The 21,495-nt window shown below is 34.0% G+C and overlaps 1 protein-coding gene across 1 annotated transcript in view; it reads right to left on the bottom strand.

Annotated features, from left to right (window-relative positions):
- The window catches only part of SLCO4C1 (solute carrier organic anion transporter family member 4C1), a 49,464-nt gene that overhangs the window by 15,378 nt on the left and 12,591 nt on the right, over positions 1 to 21,495 (bottom strand). The window contains exons 3-6 of the mRNA XM_006913248.1: positions 5,434 to 5,616; positions 3,996 to 4,092; positions 2,390 to 2,511; positions 1,118 to 1,233 (exon numbers count right to left, since the gene is read on the bottom strand). Coding sequence (XP_006913310.1) covers positions 1,118 to 1,233; positions 2,390 to 2,511; positions 3,996 to 4,092; positions 5,434 to 5,616 — 518 coding nt within the window. The remainder of the gene's footprint in view (positions 1 to 1,117; positions 1,234 to 2,389; positions 2,512 to 3,995; positions 4,093 to 5,433; positions 5,617 to 21,495) is intronic.

Genomic DNA, 21,495 nt, shown 5'->3' on the forward strand with positions numbered 1-21,495 from the left:
AGTAAATTTCCCCAAATCAAACAAAGATAAATGAAAAAATTTACAAATTTGCAGATGGAAGAATAAGTAAGAATCACATTAACAAGGAACTTCTCAAGTGCAACACATTTAATTAGAAGAGTGCAAAACAACATCCACAGACTACTGGGATTAAAGGAGTATCCTGAAGTTCCGTCAGAAATATTCTACTATTCAAGGGTTCTTCGATGATATCTTATCTGAGGAAAACCAGCGATAAAATGCTGTATCCATAGAAACATGAATCAGAATTGAGATCTTGAAGCGTGAGAACATAAGGATAAAAAAAAGCAGTGGCAAATGATGGCTCTTGATAGCAACACAAATAAGAATTTTTAAAATAAATTAAATAGAAATATATGAAATAGAACAGAACTATTATAATAGTATAAACATATAAATAGTATAAATAAAATAAAACACAAAACACAAAAATGTGCCTATGGGAGAGGAGGATAAAATGTTGAAAGGTGAGATGGAATGGAGTAAAAACATTGCAAGGTTTTCATTTAGGAGAAAAAAAATTAATGAAAAGTAAATAATTTCAAATCTAGAACATAAGGTAAAATTATAAACTCCTTTAGGTACAAAACTCTGATGCTAAATAGAAAGAACACTTTGCTGAGTTCAACAGAACAGAACACTTTTGTTTCCACAACCTCAAATTCAAACCAAGTAACCACTAATCGTTACTTCTTTCACAAGGAAAAAATATTGGTTTGGCATTCTCAAATATATATTTGCAATTCAGCGATAACTGACTTATCTATTACATAAGGAAAATGGCATGGAATAATGGGCTATAATGCTAAGGAAGAAGCACCGAAAATGATACTGCCAATAAGATAACTCATGTTCTTTCAACCATTCTTCTTTGGCATAGCTTTCATTTAGTTAAAGCAGAATAAAATTAAATCTGAAGAGTTGTTTACGAGAGCTAGAATAATAGTAAATTAGCAAATAAGAATGCATTATGGAAATATTTGCATGTGTATATATATGTGTTCATGTATACATGTAATATATACATATTTCTATATACGCATGTTGGGGGTGGGGAGGGAGGGGGGTGGGTGGGTTATGAACAATGTTATTTTACCTTTAGAGCAGCTGGAAAATCTTTAAAACTTTTTCCAAAATTCGCATCTATGTATTGCAAGGAACCATTACTCTGATGAGTCTGGGAAATTTTTCCATCTTGAATTTCTGCTGTACCTAAAAAGATAGTAAATGTACTTGCCCTTTCATTTCATTCTTCACTTTTTAAAATGCTTGCTTTTCAATTGTCACACACTTCTACAAGTATATAAATTCTATAATATAAGAAGCTAGTTCTTCTCTTTGTCAACAAAATTGTACAAATATCTATGTCTATAATCTGGTGGTCCTAAGAGCTAATATTATTGCCATTAGCTAAGGAAGTTCCAACTAGTCTAAAAATTAAGATGAGACAGTTTTGCTCCAATCACACATTTATTCTCTTTAAAGTCTCTTAAACTTTTTTCCTCCTTTCATATGGTTCTCTTTCTCATCCTTTATACATTAAACAGAGTATGTTTGAGGCTTTTTTCCTTTAATTCTAACATACTTGCAGATGAAATAATACTTATCATCTATCGCCAGATCCCTTTGATTTTTAATAATGGTATTGTGAATAAATATAAGAAAATAGTCAATATATGGAGTCATAAGTTGGATGGCCCAGGGTAGAAAGAAATCAATGTGCCCACCTACTTCTACTCTTCCAACATTTATTTTGCCCATTTCCAAAAATTAATCATCTATCCTGTTTCTTATAATAGAAACAACTAAATATCTTGAGCCTAGTGAAGAATACTTCTGTAGATATATATTTGAACTAAATAATTATAAAGAAACAAAATTTCACAAAGAAAGAAATGGATATTCTTTTCTATTAATCTTTTCTTTTTTGGACAGACTGACTAGCACTGAAATATAGTGAAAAATGAGTATGTTACAGCATGACTTTGGTGAAAATGGGGGGAAAAAGTATTTGTATTTTCAGCAACAAATAATTGCCAACTCATAGTTTAAAATATATTATATCTTACATATATAAATAAAGCAGAATTCCAGATAACACATAAGAAACAAATTTAGTAAGTATATTGTAAAGAGGTGGATATGTACAGTTTTATTGATTATTAATTGAAAATAAAAGAAAACCATAAATATTAAGATTGCTACAATATTTCCTAAAATAAAGACAGATATTCAAAAAGTTTGCATAGGCAGACAAGTGAGATTCTATAAAACAATGATTTTCTAGGTTTCTTATCAATCATAGAGAAAGTAATATTTGGCCTAGAATTGGAATACAACTCCCTGGCTTTAAACAAAACATATTTACCTGGTAAATGTTTTGGAAAGCAAGAAAAAGGTATTATCAAAGACCAAGCAAAGAGCCAAGCCAGAAGAAATCCAATCCACCATGCCCCCAGCCATCGTGGATCATCCTCAGTGATACCAGTGCTATATGACAGGAAAATGAAAAGTCAAAGTCAACTCTATCTTGTTAATTAAAACTCAATTGCGTTAATTATATGATAATTATATACTTTGTAACTCAAAGGCATATACAGAAGATATTTTTATAATACCCAAAATTTTAAGTAGAGCCATTATGATGAATCAGACAACAGATAGCAGGCATAAGTGAGAGCTACAAAAATAATGGTTTGCAAAATATTTCAAAATGGCAAATATGACATAGAAATTTAAAATATTTAATAGTAAATGTAAGTATGTTGAATATTTGAAAGCATATGTAGAATTTCTTAACATTCTTTATCTAACTTTGGCTAGGTTTTTCTTCTCTACTATATTAAATATATCTCACAGCAAATCATTGATTTATGTTAAAAGCCCATACGCTGTACTTCAATTATATAGCATTCATTTAAATGTAAAATTCTTAAAATAACTTATTAATTTTTTATAATGGTTTTCATATTTTTATAGCAAATGCTCTTCCCCAAAACATGTCACTCCTACAAGTAATTCTCCACTGAAATTAAAACGTCTTTTCTTAAAAATCCAGCTATCAGCTTCAAGTGCTTCCCCTACATACCTTTTTTATAGTCTCTAAAAGATGAACCTATTAATCCTGGACTAACAGTACAAAGGACAAATCAAATACCCATGACCACACAGTCATTGCTCACAGTCATGCAAAGACTGTATAATTACTATACAAGGATTGTGTAGTTATGATTCCCAGTGGTACAAGGAGAAAATATGGCCTTACCAAAGGTCACCAACTTCTCTAATCAGGAAAAGGAAAAGATAATTCAGTAGTTAAGAGGGGGATTTTGGAGTTAAAAATAACTACTTTTACTCATGCCTTGGCCACCTACCAAGCTGTATCAACTACCTTATAGAATTATCAAGAGGATTAAATAAAAATAGCATGTAAGATAAGATAAAACACACACACATACACACAAAAACCTATGTTGTCTAGAACATAGTATGGGATAAACAAACATTACCTATTACTATCCTTCATTGTCACGGTCATTAAAACTGCACAGTTGTGATCTCTATGACATTATCAGAGCTACTATAGAACTTAGTCTGAGAATCATAGACTCTTGAGACTCTTCAAGCTACCTACTACCTCCAGCTAAATCGACTAAAAGCATTAACTAGTTTTAATTAAATTTTTCTTTTTGAACACTGTATGGGGTCTTATATGAGTATTTTAAAAAAATTTACCAGGTAACTATTAAACATCCTTATTTATGAATAAATACATTATACTAAGAGATGATGTGATAAAAACTCATGAAGTAATACAACCAAAATACTATGTAAAAATTGTTTGTATTCAGTTCTGTTTCTTGTAAATTCCCTCCTGCTATATTGAGGAAATATGATAAAAATGTTCTGTCTATGATGTTAATATTATTAAAATGAAATAAACTGAAGTAAAATAAAAAGAGATATTGCCTTGCCTTTGTCCCAAACCAACATCAATGTACATGGTTAACAGCTGTCCTCCCAACACATAGCCAATAGCAGGGCCTAATACTGACATAGAATAGCCAATTCCTAGAATAAGAACAAAGACATGGAAAATGGTCATCTGTACAACTTTGTGTTGAATGTCTAACAACATATTAAAGAAAGACAAATATTTTGCTGCACAAAAATTGAAATGATTCAAATTACATGAAAATTATACATATTTTCATTAAAAAATACCATTTGAATGGAATCACTTATAGAGTCCAGAAGCTTAAAATATATAATCTAATGTAAAAATTGCTACACTGTAATAATAATTGCAATAAATCCAATAATTATAAATCCATGGAAAGTTACATTATGTTAACTGACAGCAGGGATGGTACATCTACTATTATCCTTTACAGGCAGTGATAATAATTATTGTTTACAATTCTTATGAAAGAAAACAATGCGGAATAATAAGCCTTTTACACTCTGAACACACTCCAAAAGCATTCTTCATTTTGCACTACAGCAGCTGATAAAAACTGGGATCTGGTCATTAGTCTGTTTCTTAAAAGTAAGCGATTAAACACCTGCTCTTAGTGAATCTCACATTTTTACAGAATTAAGCTGACTTTGTTTCTCTCAGATATTTAAAAATTCACCATATATAAAGCCTTCTAATTTATTCATATTAAGCCCTCAACAGACTCTGAATCTGTGGGCACCCTGATCTTGGATTTCCTAACCTCCAGGACTGTAGGAAATAAATTTCTGTTGTTTATAAGCCAACCAGTCTATGGTATTCTGTTACAGTGGTTGGAATGGGCTAAGACAGTCCCCTACATTAGAATAATAAATTGATAAAGTGAAAACCCATACACAAATAAAAAACACATTAATTGGCTCTAGGGTCATGTATAGTCTAGTTAGCTCTAACTTTTAGGACATGAGGGAAGGAAATTAAGAGGAATTTATGCTACCAAAAATTAGATCAAAAAGGAAAAAAAAATGAGTCATATATCAAAAGGGTTAATCTGAAATGGAAAAACTCCACAGAGTTTCTGAGTATCACCTTGTGGTTTCTTTTGTTGACACTAGTAAGTAGGATATAGATCACATAGAATGGCAGAATTCAATCTCCACACCCTGTGTAAATTAGCCTGGAATTAAAGCAATCTAGACATCTACTGCTTGAATGGCAATACAGCAGGAAATAGAGCAGGATGTCAACAAAACTCACAACTGAATTCAACTGAAGGACATGATATGTCAGTAAATAATTAAACAAAAAAAAGTAATATTGCATTTATCTCATGGAAACACCCATGAAATTATGACTAACTTTTTTTAATAAGCATGTATTATGTTTTTCTTATAAATTAGATAGGCAATAAGAAGAAATGATACTGAGATATTTATATTACAGAGCAAACTTACCTATATAGAGAGAAGATTTGTGTGTAGGCACAGAATCATCAATAAAGGCTGTTCCCAGGGTATAGAGAGGAGTTCCTCCTGTTCCCAGCAATAGTTGTCCCAAGATGAAGATGTATAAGTAGTTAGAAAGTGAAGAACTTGAAGAGGTACAACTGGTTGTATTCCTTGTTGTTAAGCAAGTATCTTCAGGGGGAAAAAAATGAAATTGTGTATATGCAGAAATGTAGTAATAATTTTGAAACACTTATCTTTACAAATTATACTTGCCTAACATAACCTTATTTCCTCCAATCACTTCACTTTGATTATATTTAACTATTTTAAAATACATGTTACTAAAGGAAATTTATGAAATATTATCATGTTAAAATCTAGAAAATGTAGAATGACACTGAGAAACAATACTTTAAGAATCAAAATTAACAAGTTTTCAGGTAAATTAATGTAAACACAATTGAAGCAAGTAGTGCCAAGAAATGACAGTTTTCAGATTAAAGGGGAAAAAAATAGCCTTTATTTTTCCAAGTCATAAATACAATATGACCACCATACTGAATTTACAATCAACATCTTGTATACTAAGATACTTTGGCCAAAACAGTAATTCTCAATATTTACCACAAAGCAGTAATATTTGGAAGTTATATCTAGTTCTTTTTTATAGTTCGAACTATTTTATTAACTTAATTTTTAGAGCAACATAGGATATTCTTTTGAATATTATCAAAGGAAAAATGCTTTTCTTTAAAACTTGATTAAAATTGTAAAAATCACATTCAAACCCTGCGTATTATAGTAAATCCCTGTTTCCTAAACTCATCTGATAATGTTAATGAACAAAATATGCTTTATAAAAATATATTCCCAGCCCTTTGAATCTGGTGTAGTATCCAGGAATTTGCATTTTAACAATACCCTCATCAGCTAATTCTATTTTCATTTCCTTAACATCAGAGCAAGACTTATTATTTCCTCATTGGTGAAATAATTAAGGCGCCCAAAGCACCAATCTAAAGATTCTTTAACTGGTTCATGGCCATCAAATATCCAGATGCAAATTTTATGCACAAAAATGTACTTTTTAACATTTCTAATTCAAACTATACCTTATAATATTGCATATATTCATGTTATAAGAGGTTGATGGATATTTTGACAGATGATTTGTATTTATAACTGGGCTAGGTCTGCATTATTTGTTTACCTACTTGGCCATGTCAGACATTCGAATTGCAATATTCAATTCAACCTCCTGGAGGCAGTAGATGAGACTAACAATCTCATTATTTGATACATTGCACAAGTGAACATACACGTATTTCTTGGGTTATCATTTATTCCTATTTCTTTTTTTATAATAGGTAAATATCTTTTTGTAGTAATTTGGTAGACATCTGATTAATATGAGTATTCTATGAGGTTTTGGTGTTTGTTGTTTTTCCCAGAGGAAATAATCCATGAGGTTGCACCATGCTTTTAAAAATAAAATTTAAATAACAGAGAAGAATACATGAGAAAAACAAAACTCTGCATCCACTTTATGCTCTCTCATGTAACTTAGATGAAGGTAATAACCCCTGTGAATAGCTCCTTTTATCATTTTTCAGACATGCTTCTCACACATTCACATGTTTTATATCCATTTACTTTTTTTTACACAAGTGTGATCATACTAAACATACTATTCTTATATTCAACAACTTCTAGTTTTCACTTATGTCCTGGACATCTTTGATGTTGGAACTTAAAGCTGTATTTAAATTTCTTTGTTGGTGCTATTATATTATTCCACAACATAAATATCCTGTGAGTTATTTACCTAGCCTAAAACTTATATTTAATAACTAATAGTATAGCATATACCATGAGTATTATTATATTATACACATATTTACAAACAAAATTGTGATAAATATTTTTAAAATTTATCTTGGTATATTTATAACAAGGCTAGTTCTAGGACAGGCTTCAAAAAGTGGAACTGCTATGTTAAAGTGTATAAATATTTATATTTTGATAGTACCAAATTGCTTTATCAAAAGTTATACAGATATGAAATCCCAGCAGCGATGCAGCAATATTTTATATAATAAAACTTAAATAAGTACCAAGCTCTTTGGTTACCAAAAAACCCCCACATAAATGCAATTTTTAAATTTTATTTAAAAATTTATCAATAAAATTAAGCATTTTTCTATATGTTTACTGGTCTCTTCATATTTTTCTGTGACCTAACTTTTTAAATTTACTTTGTATGTTCTGAGTTTGATATTTGGCTTATAAAAGCCTTCTCTTCCCCAAAATTACATATAAATTAGCAATGATTTTATCCTAGCATTTCTATTACTTTATTTTTAATTTGTATGTAATATATTTTAGTGGGAAGAGACAGGGATGCACCATTCCTTTAGATTACTCAAAGAGTACAGTTTTTATTACATTTCTTATTTGCAGGTTTATTTTTGGGTGCTCAGTTTTGTGTCATTGATTTTTGCAATCCCTCTCTAGCACAAGTCTCTTGTAATTACTTTAGCTGTCTAAGCTTTGAGGGTATCAATACCTCAGCCTGGCACTAATCAATTTTACAGTATTGCATGAAAGGCTCTGTAACAGTTAACATCTTATCATTTTTCCCAAATAAACAAGACCTAAGATCTACTTATGAAAACTACTGTATCCAACACATTACTCTCTGTATTTTTCTAAATAATTTTCTTCTCTGCTTTGCATAACACTGATGAAAAGAAATGACATATCAAGACACAGAAAGCCATAAATGAATCTTAAATGCATATTGCTAAGTAAAAGGATCCAGTCTGAAATGAATATATACTTTATGATTCCAAGTATATGACAATCTGGAAAGGTACAACTGTGATAATGGTAAAAAGATCAGTGGTTGCTAGGGGTTCAGGCAGAGAGGAGGAGGGTTAAATAAATGAAACGCAGGAGATTTTTCTTAGGGTGGTGAAACTGTTCTGTATGATGGTTTAATTGTGGATACATAACACTGTGCATTTGTCCAAATCCATTAAACTTTACAGTACAAAGAGTGAAATTTAATGTATACGAATTTTTAAAAATCACTTAAGTCAAAAAGTTCCAAGATGAAATGCAGAACATGATAAAAAGATCTAACTGTAATAGAAACATATGAAGCAACCTCACTTAAGAGAGTGGGGGTAACTGTGCTGATCTAAGTAACTTTGGAAACGAGCAAAACCTGCAAGACTGCAGGCAAAAGGAACTGTACATAATTACTACATTCTAGATGATAAAGTTATTTCTCATTCTCTACTTAAAGATCCTCTTGGAGAAATGGTTGGTTCCAGGACTGGAGCAGGAAATATCCAGACTGAGCCTGGATCATCTCGTAGTGCCAGATAGTAAGGAAGTGCTCAAAATAAACGAAAACTCCACAACTACAGAGGTATGTCAAAGGCACACAGTAGCCAACTGAAAGGACTCTGGTAGCCAAGGCTGGGGTAATTTGAGTAACAAAATAAAGTAGCATTGGATTATAAACCGAAGTATAAAAAATATATCTATCCAATCACAATGAAAAATAATTGATTGAATAAACAAATAAATGTGAGAGAAAGAGACAAATCTCTGGTATAGAAGACTTTGTAGTAATTTATGTAGATATGCCACCCTCAAAGAGATGGAGCGTAACACCCCACCTCTAAAATGTGGGTACACACAGGGACTTTCCTTCAAATAGTATGGAAAGTGACAATAAAAAGAGGACTTCACAGTGGATTAACCTGAAAACACTACCTCAGCCAGGTGATCAAGGTCATCATAAAGAGTGATAAGCAATATTGATAGCATATACCCTTGATATAATGTGATGAAAATGGCATTTTGCCTGTGTGGTCCTCCCCCAGAAAACCCATAACCCCAGTCTAATCATCGGAAAAACACCAGACAAATCCCAGTTAAGGAACATTCTACAAAACATCTGACCAGTACTCCTAAAAACTTCCAAGGTCATCAAAGAAGAAAAAGAAAAGGAAAAATCTAAGATACCACAGCCAAGAGAAACCAAGCAACATGACAACTAAATGGAATATGGTATCCTGGATCAGATCCTGGAACAGGAAAAGGACATCAGATAAAAGCTAGGGGAATCTGAATAAAATATGGAGCTCAGTTACATGATGTGAGTGAAGGAAAAAAAACAACATATAATAGAAAAAATAAACTAAATCTGCTTAGAAATAAATGTGAACATCCTATATGAAGATTATCTGCCTAGCATCACAGAGTAGCCAGTGAAGTGGGGCAGAACAAGGAACAGTCCATCATAGAGGCAAGGTGCCAGAAAAAGCTTCTAAAAGTGAACAGCAACGTTTGCATATGGGAAAGAAGTAAAAACTAAATAACCCACTCACGAGGAACATCCATCTTAACCAGTGAGAATCCCTACTTGTCCAGAACAGGGTTCTAAGTCCCTATCCTGCATGTATATTATGTTTTGCCAAACTCCAAGATGATCCCCCATAATTCCCCATCATAATTCCTGGAACTGAGAATATGACAATATCACACCTCTGATTATGTTACAGTGGCAAAAAGAGATTCCACAAAGTAATTTAAGGTTACTACTCAGCTGACTTTGAACTAGTCAGGAAGATTATCTGGTTGTGCTCAATCTAATCACATGCACCCGTTTAAAAGCAGAGGTTTTTCTCTAACTTGCAGCAGCAGCAAAAGTCAGAAAAATCTGAAGCAAAAGAAAATTCTCTGAGCCATCGCTGGCTTTGCAGATGGAAAGGACCATAAGCCAAAGAATGTGGAGGAGCTTCTAGAAACTAAGAGCAGCCGCTAATGACAAACGTCAAGGAAATGGGGATCTTAGTTCAACAATTCCGAAAAACTATTACCTCCAACAGTTTTAATGAGCTTGGAAAAGGATTCTTCTCTAGAGACTCAAAATGAAGATGTAGTCAGTTAACATCTTGAGTTTGAGATTCAGCAGAGAATCCAGCTGAGCTGAGCTGCACTCTTGACCCATGAATTTGGTAAAATAAAATTTTGTGCTGTTTCAAGTTGTTAAGTCTGCATGCTATGTTATGTAGCAATAGAAAACTAACACAAATATCTTATAAAATGCCGTCCAAAAAGTAATTCACCTTATTCAAAGGTGAACAACCAAAAAGGAAAAGCAAATGGCATGGCAGAATAGTCTCCAGAAAAATGTCACCGTGGTGTAGACTTAAAAGTACCATGTTGCCATACTTTTAAAAAAGTAATTAAAACAATTGTTTCTTAAAATCAAAGGCTGAAAACAGGGATTTAATTAACTCAAAAATGTGGTGAGATTAGAGAAGGAAAAAAACAAGCTGAAAGAACTCAGGAAAGACAAGAAATAATGAAAACTACCATAGCAATAAAAGTCACACTGGAATGGACAAGAGAGAGACTAGAGACTGTTAGAATTACAAGGACAGACAGAATAGGCTTGAGAAATGTGAACAAAATTAAATAAATAAAAACTGAGACTTAAAAGATTAGAGAGAAAGTAAGTATAAAAATGAGATTCAGACAAAGGAAATCAAACATAGAAGTAATCGATCAGAATAGGAAAAATATATATATACAAAATATATATATTTATTTAAAAGTAAAACTTAGGAAATTTTCCTGAGTAAATGAAGACTATAATTTAAAAGGGCATAGAGCATTTTAGGAAAATTTGTTACAGGACTTTCAGCAACAAGACATCCCCTTGTAAAGTTACTGATTTTTAAAGATGAGTAAAGACTTCTTTGAACAGTTAGGAAAAAGATAGTCACATTATGCAGAGGGAAATGAAAAACACTTAGCTGGCATAAGACTTCTCTACAGCAACTTTAATCCCATAAAGACAGTAAAGGAATGACAAAAAGTAATCAGTGAAAGATAATGTGACACGAATTTCTTGCTCAGTCATTTAAACGTAAAGGCAAAATACAAATACTTAAATATATTTAAAATGTTATGGAATTAACCTTTCCTGAGAAAAAAAGAAAAGAAAGAACTGCTAGAGGGTACATTACAGAGATGGATGCCATGGAGACTAGAAGGAGACCATTATCATAAGTAATATTAAATAATTTATTAAATTGCATGTGTTATAAATAGCTTTACAAAATAGCTAGATTTACTTGTGAATTATATGGTATTAGTTGAAGAAACTATTTGAACGTAGAATTTCAACTTCTAATGGAACATAAAAATGTTTCTGACAAAACACTTTCAACACTAATTTAAAAGCATGTGATTCGACAATTTACCACAAAAGGGAGCTCCTACATTGTTTGTGAACATGGAGAGGAGCTAATACAATTAAGGCTTAGAACTTTACTTAGTCGGGAAACCAGTGTCCAGTCCTGCCTACTAACAGAGGCACGAACTAAAGGCAAAATAAAACTGACATACCAGAACATTTAGAAGTTAAATATCAAACTCAGCTAAACCCTCATCCCTACTCAGAGACCCATCGCCTGTTCCTTTCCAGGCATTTACCTTTAAAACCCGGACATTAAAAGAGACCCTACTGTGTTTTCCTCCGAGGCTCACCCTGCTGCCTGGGCTAGGGCAGGATGTTGCAGTCTGAGATGGGGCTCCACACCCTCAGCCACACTTTTCTGACAGTATTTCCAGGAGGTACCCATGCCTCCTGAAAAGCAGCAAAGTTTTCTGGGGAACCAGGTCTGCCTAATTACTTGTATCAGGTACTTCGAGGTGGCTAACTTTAATCAAAAACAGCCTCTCCCCTTCCCAGGGAGTTACTGTAATTTTTCCTTCCCGGCTCTACTTCCCACCTTCTAGCCACTGCCCTGAAGAAGAAAGAGCTGTTGTATTTGTTTTAACTTGATCATCCCAAGTCTAAACAGCATCCTCTGGCCTGGAGAGCATAGGTCATCCCTACATACCTCTCTCTGTTCACCTATCCTGTTACTAATCTTTCAAAACCTTTTCGTGCAAAACTTTAAAGAAAAAAAATTATCTTTGTGTTTCAGTGTCTATGATGTGGGTCAGGGCAGGGCCCTATTGCCCAGACCTAAGGGCAGCTGGCGGCAAGAGATCTGATAAGGCAAGAAAAACACTTCCTGAAGATGAGGAGCAACCATCCCTCTGAAGTCCAGATTCCCCTCATTTGTAACAACCAATATAGGAACAGGAGATGAGTCAGGTGGCAGCAGGGACTTCTTGAGCTACTACCAATCATAAAAACAGAAAGGGTAAGAGGGAAGAGGCTGCCCAAGGAATCTCATGGGCAATTTAAGATTCTACCTTTGCAAGAAATAGAAAGATGAGAGACTTTGCCTGTGCAACCAACCTTCCTGGACGGCTAGCCTGATCACTCACCTCCTATGAGAACCAAACTAAGTCAATAAAGTGATTTCCAAAGGAAGCTATTACAGCAGCTGTACAAAGATGTAAGAAGAACAATGTATTTTTATTAAATCAAGGTTAGGACACTGATCACAAAAAAGTTTCATGGAGCAGATGAAAAGTGAGAATACAAAGCAATATTTATAGGAAAAGACAGCAAAGCAGAAATAAAATAACTTAGAAAATGGTGAAAGAAAGAGGAGATGAAACATGCATTGCAGAACTCAGCAAAGAAGTAAAAGGGAAAAACTAAAACCTCATAGAAATGAAGGTGAAATTGAAAAAGACATAAATGTGAACAGATTGAAAACACAGTAATAGGCATATAGTACAGCAATGAGAAACGAGCATAATGAATGATAAAAGAAAAAAAAAGAAGAAATATTAAATATATAAGGTGGCCAAAGGAGATCACATATATATATATAATTGAAATACCTAAGGAGAAAAAACCTAATATGGAATAAAATGTCCCTAAAATTGAAAATTATGTATATAAATCTATATACTTCAATCTGCATAACTGGGTGCCAGGGAAACTTGACACAAATGGTCATCACCAAGACATACATAGCTTAGACTGGACTTTGAAGACACACTCTGAATTGCATAGACTTATGGACTACTGAGAATATTCTTTATAGAGTATGCTGTGTATCAAGTGTCACAAGCACTTTTAAATGACTTCAGAATACACAGATGGACAGAGACTATTGAGTACTTAAGTAATATAAGAATAAGATAAGAAATTCAAAAAAAATCAATGATCAAATTATGAATGTACAAAGAAAAACAACAAAGTTGCAAATATGAATAGCACCTTCTGACAAATAATACACTAATCTTTTACACAACGAAACATAACCTATTTTACTCACATTGTGTTGTTCAGGAGGGAAAAAAAACTATATAAATAAATATAGCTAGACCTTATGATGCTTCTCAATACTCAAAGCTTTCACAGACATTTCCTAACGTAATCTGTACAACAGCTTTCTGCAATCATTTTAGGAATGAAGAAACTAAAGCCCAAAGTCACATTTACACAGTTTTTGCAATATAATCCAATAATCTGATTTCTATTCTTCTGATCCTCCAATGTATTTTCCATGAGCTTTGAGTTACAATTTAATAAGCCGAACCATCAACTAAAGAAGTACAAAGCATGCTTTCCCCAAATTTACTTTATGGAACACCAGGCTTCTGAGAATTTCCATGAACAAAAGAATTCTATGATCAAATTAGCTTGGAAAACACTATATTATTGCACCTGTCCTCTTAAGAGAGTAGTATGCATGCATGTATAGATAATATGATTAAGTTTTGTATATTATCCATCGTATATTCAAGGTATGTTTTCCTCTATTAATATCTATCCTCAAAGAACTAGTGCTCTGTAAAACACACTTTTGAAAAATACTGGTTTAAAAGTGTGACAAAGATGTGAAGTAAAACAAAACAGCCCTAAATAATTAAATATTTTTAAATTTAACCCTGTATACACAGACTTAAATCTCAGAGAGTTAGTATTATCAATGATCAGTCACTTAATGATTCCTATTGCCAAGATTTAGGATTTTGCCTTTCACCTCATCTCTATCTAATTTAGAATGAACATCCACTGTCATCAATGAAGAAACTGTGAAGATGACCCCAAATCTCAGTGTTGAACTTCCATCATCTCTTAGGCTCTAGAGTACATTTTCTAACTCCAAGGTTCCACCTTGGATCCCTAAAACAAACCCACTCTCTTCCTCACAAAACCAACTTTTCTACCTGAGTTTCCAATATCTGTTTATAACATCCATTTTCTAATCAAGTTTAAAACATAAAATTTTTTCAATATTATATTCCTTGCTTGTAATGACCACACTATACACTTTTCCTACTAAAATTGTACCCATTCAAGCGAAGCTCAAATTCCACTACTTATTAAAAGTTCTTCCCTGTATTGCCCAAAGGAAATTCTTTCTTATTTCATGACTATAAGCTCTGAAGTTTTTATTGCTTGTATGGCTCACTGGGTTCTTGTTTATCATGCCTTATCTCTTATCTTCATGTACGATAATAGCAGTAATAACAGTAATAGCTCCTGAGTGTCTATCTTATGAGAGGTCCTTCAGTGGTATGTATTATCTTATCTAATTCCCAGAAATATTCTATGAAGGAGATACTATTACTTTCCTCATTTACAGATGAATAAAGACAGGATTAGATTAACTTCTACGAAATCTCTAACAGCCTAGCTTTCAATAGATTCATCTCATGGTTAATGGTGACATAAAGTAAAATTAAAAGTTTACTAAAATAATTTCAAATGTGAATTCAAAACATTTCTATAACTTTCTGACTATCAAGATAAAAGAGAGACAAAAGCTTTGATATAAAATCTAACAGTCAACCTCCTTATCATCTCTAAAATGCAAACTCCTGACCTAACCGGCCATTAACCCATTAAAAAATAAGAAAACAATCCAATACTGTGTACATAACACGAATGACTACAAATGCATAAAAAACTGTAAACATTAGAAAATTCTATGTATAATCTTATACCAAGAAATTTGAAAATCTCTTAAAATAAAAAATATCGACTATAAAATATATAAAATTTGAAATGAAGCTATGATTCTGCAATAAATTAAAGTGAGAATCAAAGGTCTACCTCTAAAATCAATCTATCTGAAATGGTTTTTCTGAAGAATTTATGTGAAAGCTCAATCAAAAACAATCCTTCTGTTATTCTCCAATAAGAAAAAGTAAAAATAAAAAGTTCCCAACTTGTTATAAAGTATTAGCACAATTTCATTTCAAAACAGCATTCACTTGTAAGGAGGAACTTCAGTTTTTAAAAGACTAAAGTTAGAATGTGTATGGATATTTTTATATATCGGTTAGGGCAGCAGTAGGATAGACAAAAGAAATAACGAAAGCAAACTTAACATTTTTTTTATGAATGTAAATTGTTTTATGGGATGGATTTTTTCCAAAAACAGAGTTAAGAGAACAAACAGTTAAGGCTACTACCACTAGGCAGTTACAGAAACCCTACAAGAAGCGCAGCTGCAGGGGGCATCCTCCAAGAGCTGCAGCCTTAGGTGGAAGCAAACATCACCTTTTGCAACATGCCTGGTGGGGAGCACGCCAGGGAAGTAGGCACCACGACGTCTTCCTTCTACATGCAAACTCACTTTGGTCGAACCTAACTAGAAACCTAGGGGGAAATGAGCCGGTGCAATTTAGTCTAAGGGGCTTCTGTGGGTGATACAATGGGGTGATAAAGTGCATAATGGATCTGGGAGGGACAGAGACTATCTAGCACTGTCCAATTATTTTCTTTTCCTTTGGTACCTCTGCATCCACTTTTATCTTTGTCCAGACGAAAAACATATCTCCAACACCAGAAATCCACGGAAACCTATCAGCAAAACATCATCTTGGGGTAAAGTCAATCCGATTATTCTCCCACCTGAAAACAGGCACCACCAGTGGGCTTCATCTAAGTGGTGGAGGAAAACCAAGGCAGTAGGACGATTAACAAGCTCTACAGTTCTTCTTTCTACAGCAGGTCAGAAAGCCTGAGTTGACAATCATTGCTTATTTTCTTATCATCCAGGTCATGTTCCCTCAACTTCTTGCCTGTACCCTAGTCAGAGATTTTACATAGTCTTTACAAGTCTTCAGCTGTTCTATCTCTGTTGGGTTGCTGCAGTTTTCTTTTTAACAAGTACCATCGGGCATGGGGGTGTTAAAAGGTACCCAAATGCATTCCCTTAGTCCAAATTACATCTTCTTTGTTACTGTATAGAAACAACCCAATTTCCTCTTCTTAACTAGGATCTATCACTTCTACCAGTTCAGTGACCATCTTCTTCTCTTCCTGTTGATTATTTTGTATGAAGAGATCAAAACTGATTAAGGAACAGTCTCAGCTTTGAATTTAAGGGAACGATTGTGTTGCCTGATGGAAGCATTCACCCTTTGGGGACTAGAACGCAACAGGACCAAGGCAGGAAGCAAAAATTTCATAAACTGATTTTTAGGTGCATTGCTTTTATATATTAATCCATGAACACTCCCTAGGTCCCTCCCCTATGTATTCTGGCTATAGAGGACCAAGCAACATAGAATGGTTTCTGTCTTATTTAATTCATACACCATGTTCTGTAGGGAAGGAAATCTTATTCTGTAAGTGGTAACAAACAGACATCATTCGAGCAAGTCAAAGGCTTCTGGGTATTGGGATACAAAGTAAGACACACAAGTCAATTTCATGAGTAATAGTTTGTTGCCATACTTCTTTTGCTGTACACGAGCTTCTTGGTTAGACATTACGTTGTTGTAAGTCAAACAATCCTGAGTGTAGGTAGCAGTATTGTTGGAAGGAAAATAAATGCATGTCTAGAATATATACTTATCCAAGGAGGACAAATTGCAACCAGGATATATTTTATTTGCCCTGGGGTATGCTGGTTGCCCTGAGGAATGATGCAATATCAGGAGCACTCAGAACTGGCCCCTGCAGTTGGTAAATTGGGCAATCTGCAGTGGATGTAATTAGACCAGCCCTGATGAGGAAAAGGTCATGTTCCTGAACGCTGAAGCAGCTTCCTTTTTATGCTATATGGCCACTTTTTACATGGAACAATTTGACAAGCACCACAGTAGCTAGAGAAAAACATTGATTGAGATTTCTTGGACAGACCACCTTTTCTTTTGAGGGCCTCTTCCAAAGAATGCCCTCAAGTGAGCATTAACAAGTGGCAAAAATATGTTTACATTTTGAGCCCATGCCGATAGGCATACTACACATCTCTTAGCTCCTCATTCTTTGTAAACAACTTTCATTTTTGTTTTTTCCAAGTTTCTGGCTGAACAGCTTATCTATTAGTGTTGTCCATGAATAAATATTAATCTGTACCTCGGGTCTTTCTTCTCTCAAAAGTGAATTACACTTACAATTGCTTTTTAGGTCCATAACTGATTAGGGCTGTTATTGGACAGCTGTCTGCTTTTGGTGGGTGCTGGCATACCTCGCAAACTGTCAGTAAAGCAGGCTATACTTCTTCCTCCTCTGTTAGCCAGCTGCAGGGAACTCTGTTAGGTCCTCACATTGAGGACAGCTAGGTTTTTGTAGTAACGCCATGCTAACTTCTGCCTATAATGATAACCTTTCCGCATTTGAAAAGAGGTAAGCATCAGGCAATACAATTAAATAGCACAGCAGTCTGAGATGCCTGTCACCCCAGTTGTAATACTTGGGCCTTCCAAACCACTTGCATCTATGATTTTATTTAATAACGAATGCTACTTCGCCTGTCTAGGTTTACAATTTGTTACAGTAGATAACACTTCACGATGGGAGTTCAGGTGACATGGTGTTCATAATTATATTTATGTCCATCATATATCATCGTCAAGGAGCAAACTAAGAGTTGCTTTTTCAATGGAGAACAGTGTAAGCAGAAGAAAGCATGGTCTTGCTATAAAACCTAGGGACCCTCAGTATGATTTCCCTGTGAAGAATTGCCAGAGGCTTCCTATAGCTTTCCTGTCTGCCACTGATGACACCTGTATATGCTGCCAAGAACTTTATTTATCTTATTCCAGTTCCCACTCAAATCTGGCAGCCTATGCATTACCTAGTCAGTGGGTTGGAGCAATGTACACAAATGAAGTAGATGATGTCTTCCAAATCCCAACCTCTATGCAAATACAGAGTATGCAAAGTGCAAAGTGGATATTGCAGCATGGCCCAGGCCACTGGAGCCCTAAAAATTTAACTGTTTTAGTAGACCCCTTAATATTTTTGCAGTTTATCTCCTATCCTCTGGCATGTATATGCTTTATTAAGCATCTAAAATATTGCACCTCATCAAGTTCAATTAACTTAAAACCATGAATGCAAAGCCCAGCATTGTGTTCTATGGATAGTTAAGATGATACTGGTACCTCCAGGCCAGAGTTTCACTTGGTACTACTGACATTTGGTGCCAGATAATTCTTTGTTGTGAGAGGCTCCCCTGTGTCCTGAGGATGTATACCAGTGTCCCTGGCCTCTACCCACTGGATAACAGTAGTACCCTCCACCTCAGTCGTAATAATCAAAAATGTCTCTAGAAACAAAAAATTGGCCCCAGTTGAGATCCAGTGCTCCAGACCATATTATGAGAAAGAACAAGAGGATATGTGTAATACTGAGATAAGATAGTGATAGTGGACTCTTGTTCCTTAACAGAAAAGCAAACCAACTAGATTGTTTCTGCAGATGAGAAGTAAAAGAAAACATTTGCTAGATCAACAACTACATATTAGGTGTCAGGGTCTATGATGATTTTCTCTAGAAGAGGTACCAAATAGCTGTAATTAGCATCAATACCTGAGTATGTTTATAATGATCCAAAGTCATTTTCCACGATTTTACCCTGCATTTGCACCAAATACATGAAAGGAGAGAGAGAATATAGTAGAAATCACCACCCCTGTTATCTTTCAAATCTTTGACGGTGTCACCAAGCTCCATAGTTCCTTTAAGGATACAGTATTGTTTCTGGTTTACTATCTCATTTGGGGGTTTCTACTTAGTTCTTCCTACAATAATATCTCTAATCCACAAGTCAGGAAACTAATGTGGGGATTCTGTCAGCTATATATCTATACCCTTTCTATATCTTAAGACTAGGGAAATAACTACAGGTTGAACCTACTGCAAGACAGAGTAGTCTTGGGTCACCTTTATTATTGAAACTCCCTAAGTCCTCAGTTTACCAGGGAACCATGGCAGGGAACCATTATCTAATCACCTCCAGGGAGTCTGAATACTACCCTGCCCAACAACACTCGGGATTAAAGGTTTCAGGATGGGTTTAGGGGAAGAGAAACATTATACACTCCTGGCTATGTTGTAAAGGTCTTCAAAAAGACCTCGCCTCCCTATCAATAATGATCTCTGGATCTGTAAACTCACTTAGGCCTGGAACTGGTTAAAGGGTTGTGAAACTTCACCATGCTGATTCAGATGGGGTTTCTACCAATGAGACTTAGAATTTTTCCCCTTATATTTCAACTCAGTCTCTGTAACTTGTTTGGGTAATTGAGCCAACCTTGCCAATGAAGATTAGCATAGCCACTTAGTTTCTATCTCTCCAGGATCTGGATGGGCAAATGAAGACTATCTAGTGTAATATATAGCCCATAGGTCTTTATGAATTTCTGAAAAGCAAGGATTATTATAAGAATGGAAGATTAAATTAGATTTCATAGGAGAAAGCCATGATTGTTAATTCGATTTATTAAACATTCACAGAGTAGCTAATATAAACCAGGCATTTTAGTAACTAAAAATAAATAAATAAACAAACAAACAAATTATATGGCTCCTGTACTCCCCGCAAAATTCATTCTGATTTAGTAACAATGGTAATTCATATTATAAAATTAAAACCTAACAAGTATCAAATATAGTTTAAACAGTATAGTAACGGAAGTAAAAAGAATATTAGGAAGAAATGCAAAAATAAAAAAAATAAAAATGTCAGACTATAACAGATTAATATGAAAAAGAATTAATAGAAATCATAGACTAAGCAATGTAATAAGTGAAATTTAAATGCTATTAGGACTAGAAAATACACTTCCGTCTGAGGTAACCAGAATGCTGTCGCAAAAATCGTATCCTGGATAATGGCATATCTAGCAAAAACAAAAAGACCACTATTTTACACTAGTAGATATTATGCCTGCTTCTTATATACCGAGTCCATAAAAAAGGTAAAATACTTTCTATTAGACTTACTAATTGCTTTTATTTTTGGAACTGAAATTGGAAAAATGACTAGATTGATAATGGAGATAATAGTAAACACAATTTACAAAAAGAAAATGGCATGGCTATAGAAAAATGTTCCAATTTTTCAAATAAATTTATTCCTAGAGACCCCCATGAACAATTTAGTAATATTAAAGGTTCTTAGAATTATTTTAATAAAGAAATCCTTTAACTTTGTTTATTCCTTACCTTTCTGAAATGGTTCTTCCTCCCCTCCCTTCTGTGTTATGGGGAGGGGTAGAACGAAAGGGATTGGAAAGACTAGAACTTTAGAGTTGGAAGAGGCAACTGCTTCTCATCTAAATTCTATAAAAGATAAAACTCAGAAGACCTTTGAGCAATAAAGATCAATTGAAACAGACTGTGGCATGGACAAAATCAAGGCTACAGCCTCACCCATTGTAAATACTATTGCATAAATTAAGGTGGCACCAAGCAAATACTTTTAATTGGAAAATATGACTCAGAGAAAAGTACCTAACGGTATGACTCTCCCATTAGTCTGATAGGTTTTATTAAGTCCAGAGAGAGACAGAGGTTAAGATAAGACAAATAGCAAAATGATGAGTATGGTTTTTCACATATATACCTGAATCAATTAGATAAGAAACTAGTCTTTCAAACAATTGCACTACTAAATGAACTGCTAGTCTCTTCTGAGAGATTATGACTGAGTATTAAAGTGACCCATAGTTCTCAAATTTATATAGACAAGAACAGGCTGATATAGCTTCTAAACATCCAGGGAGTGTATTCTCTATTCACCATCTTCAAATGCAGTCAAGGATGATAACAAAAAAAAAAGATCCCCAGAGGACAATGAACTAGGAAGCACCTCCCAAGAAGCA

This window comes from Pteropus alecto, unplaced genomic scaffold (assembly GCF_000325575.1).
Source record: "Pteropus alecto unplaced genomic scaffold, ASM32557v1 scaffold20, whole genome shotgun sequence".
In the NCBI taxonomy this organism is placed as follows: Eukaryota; Metazoa; Chordata; class Mammalia; order Chiroptera; family Pteropodidae; genus Pteropus; species Pteropus alecto.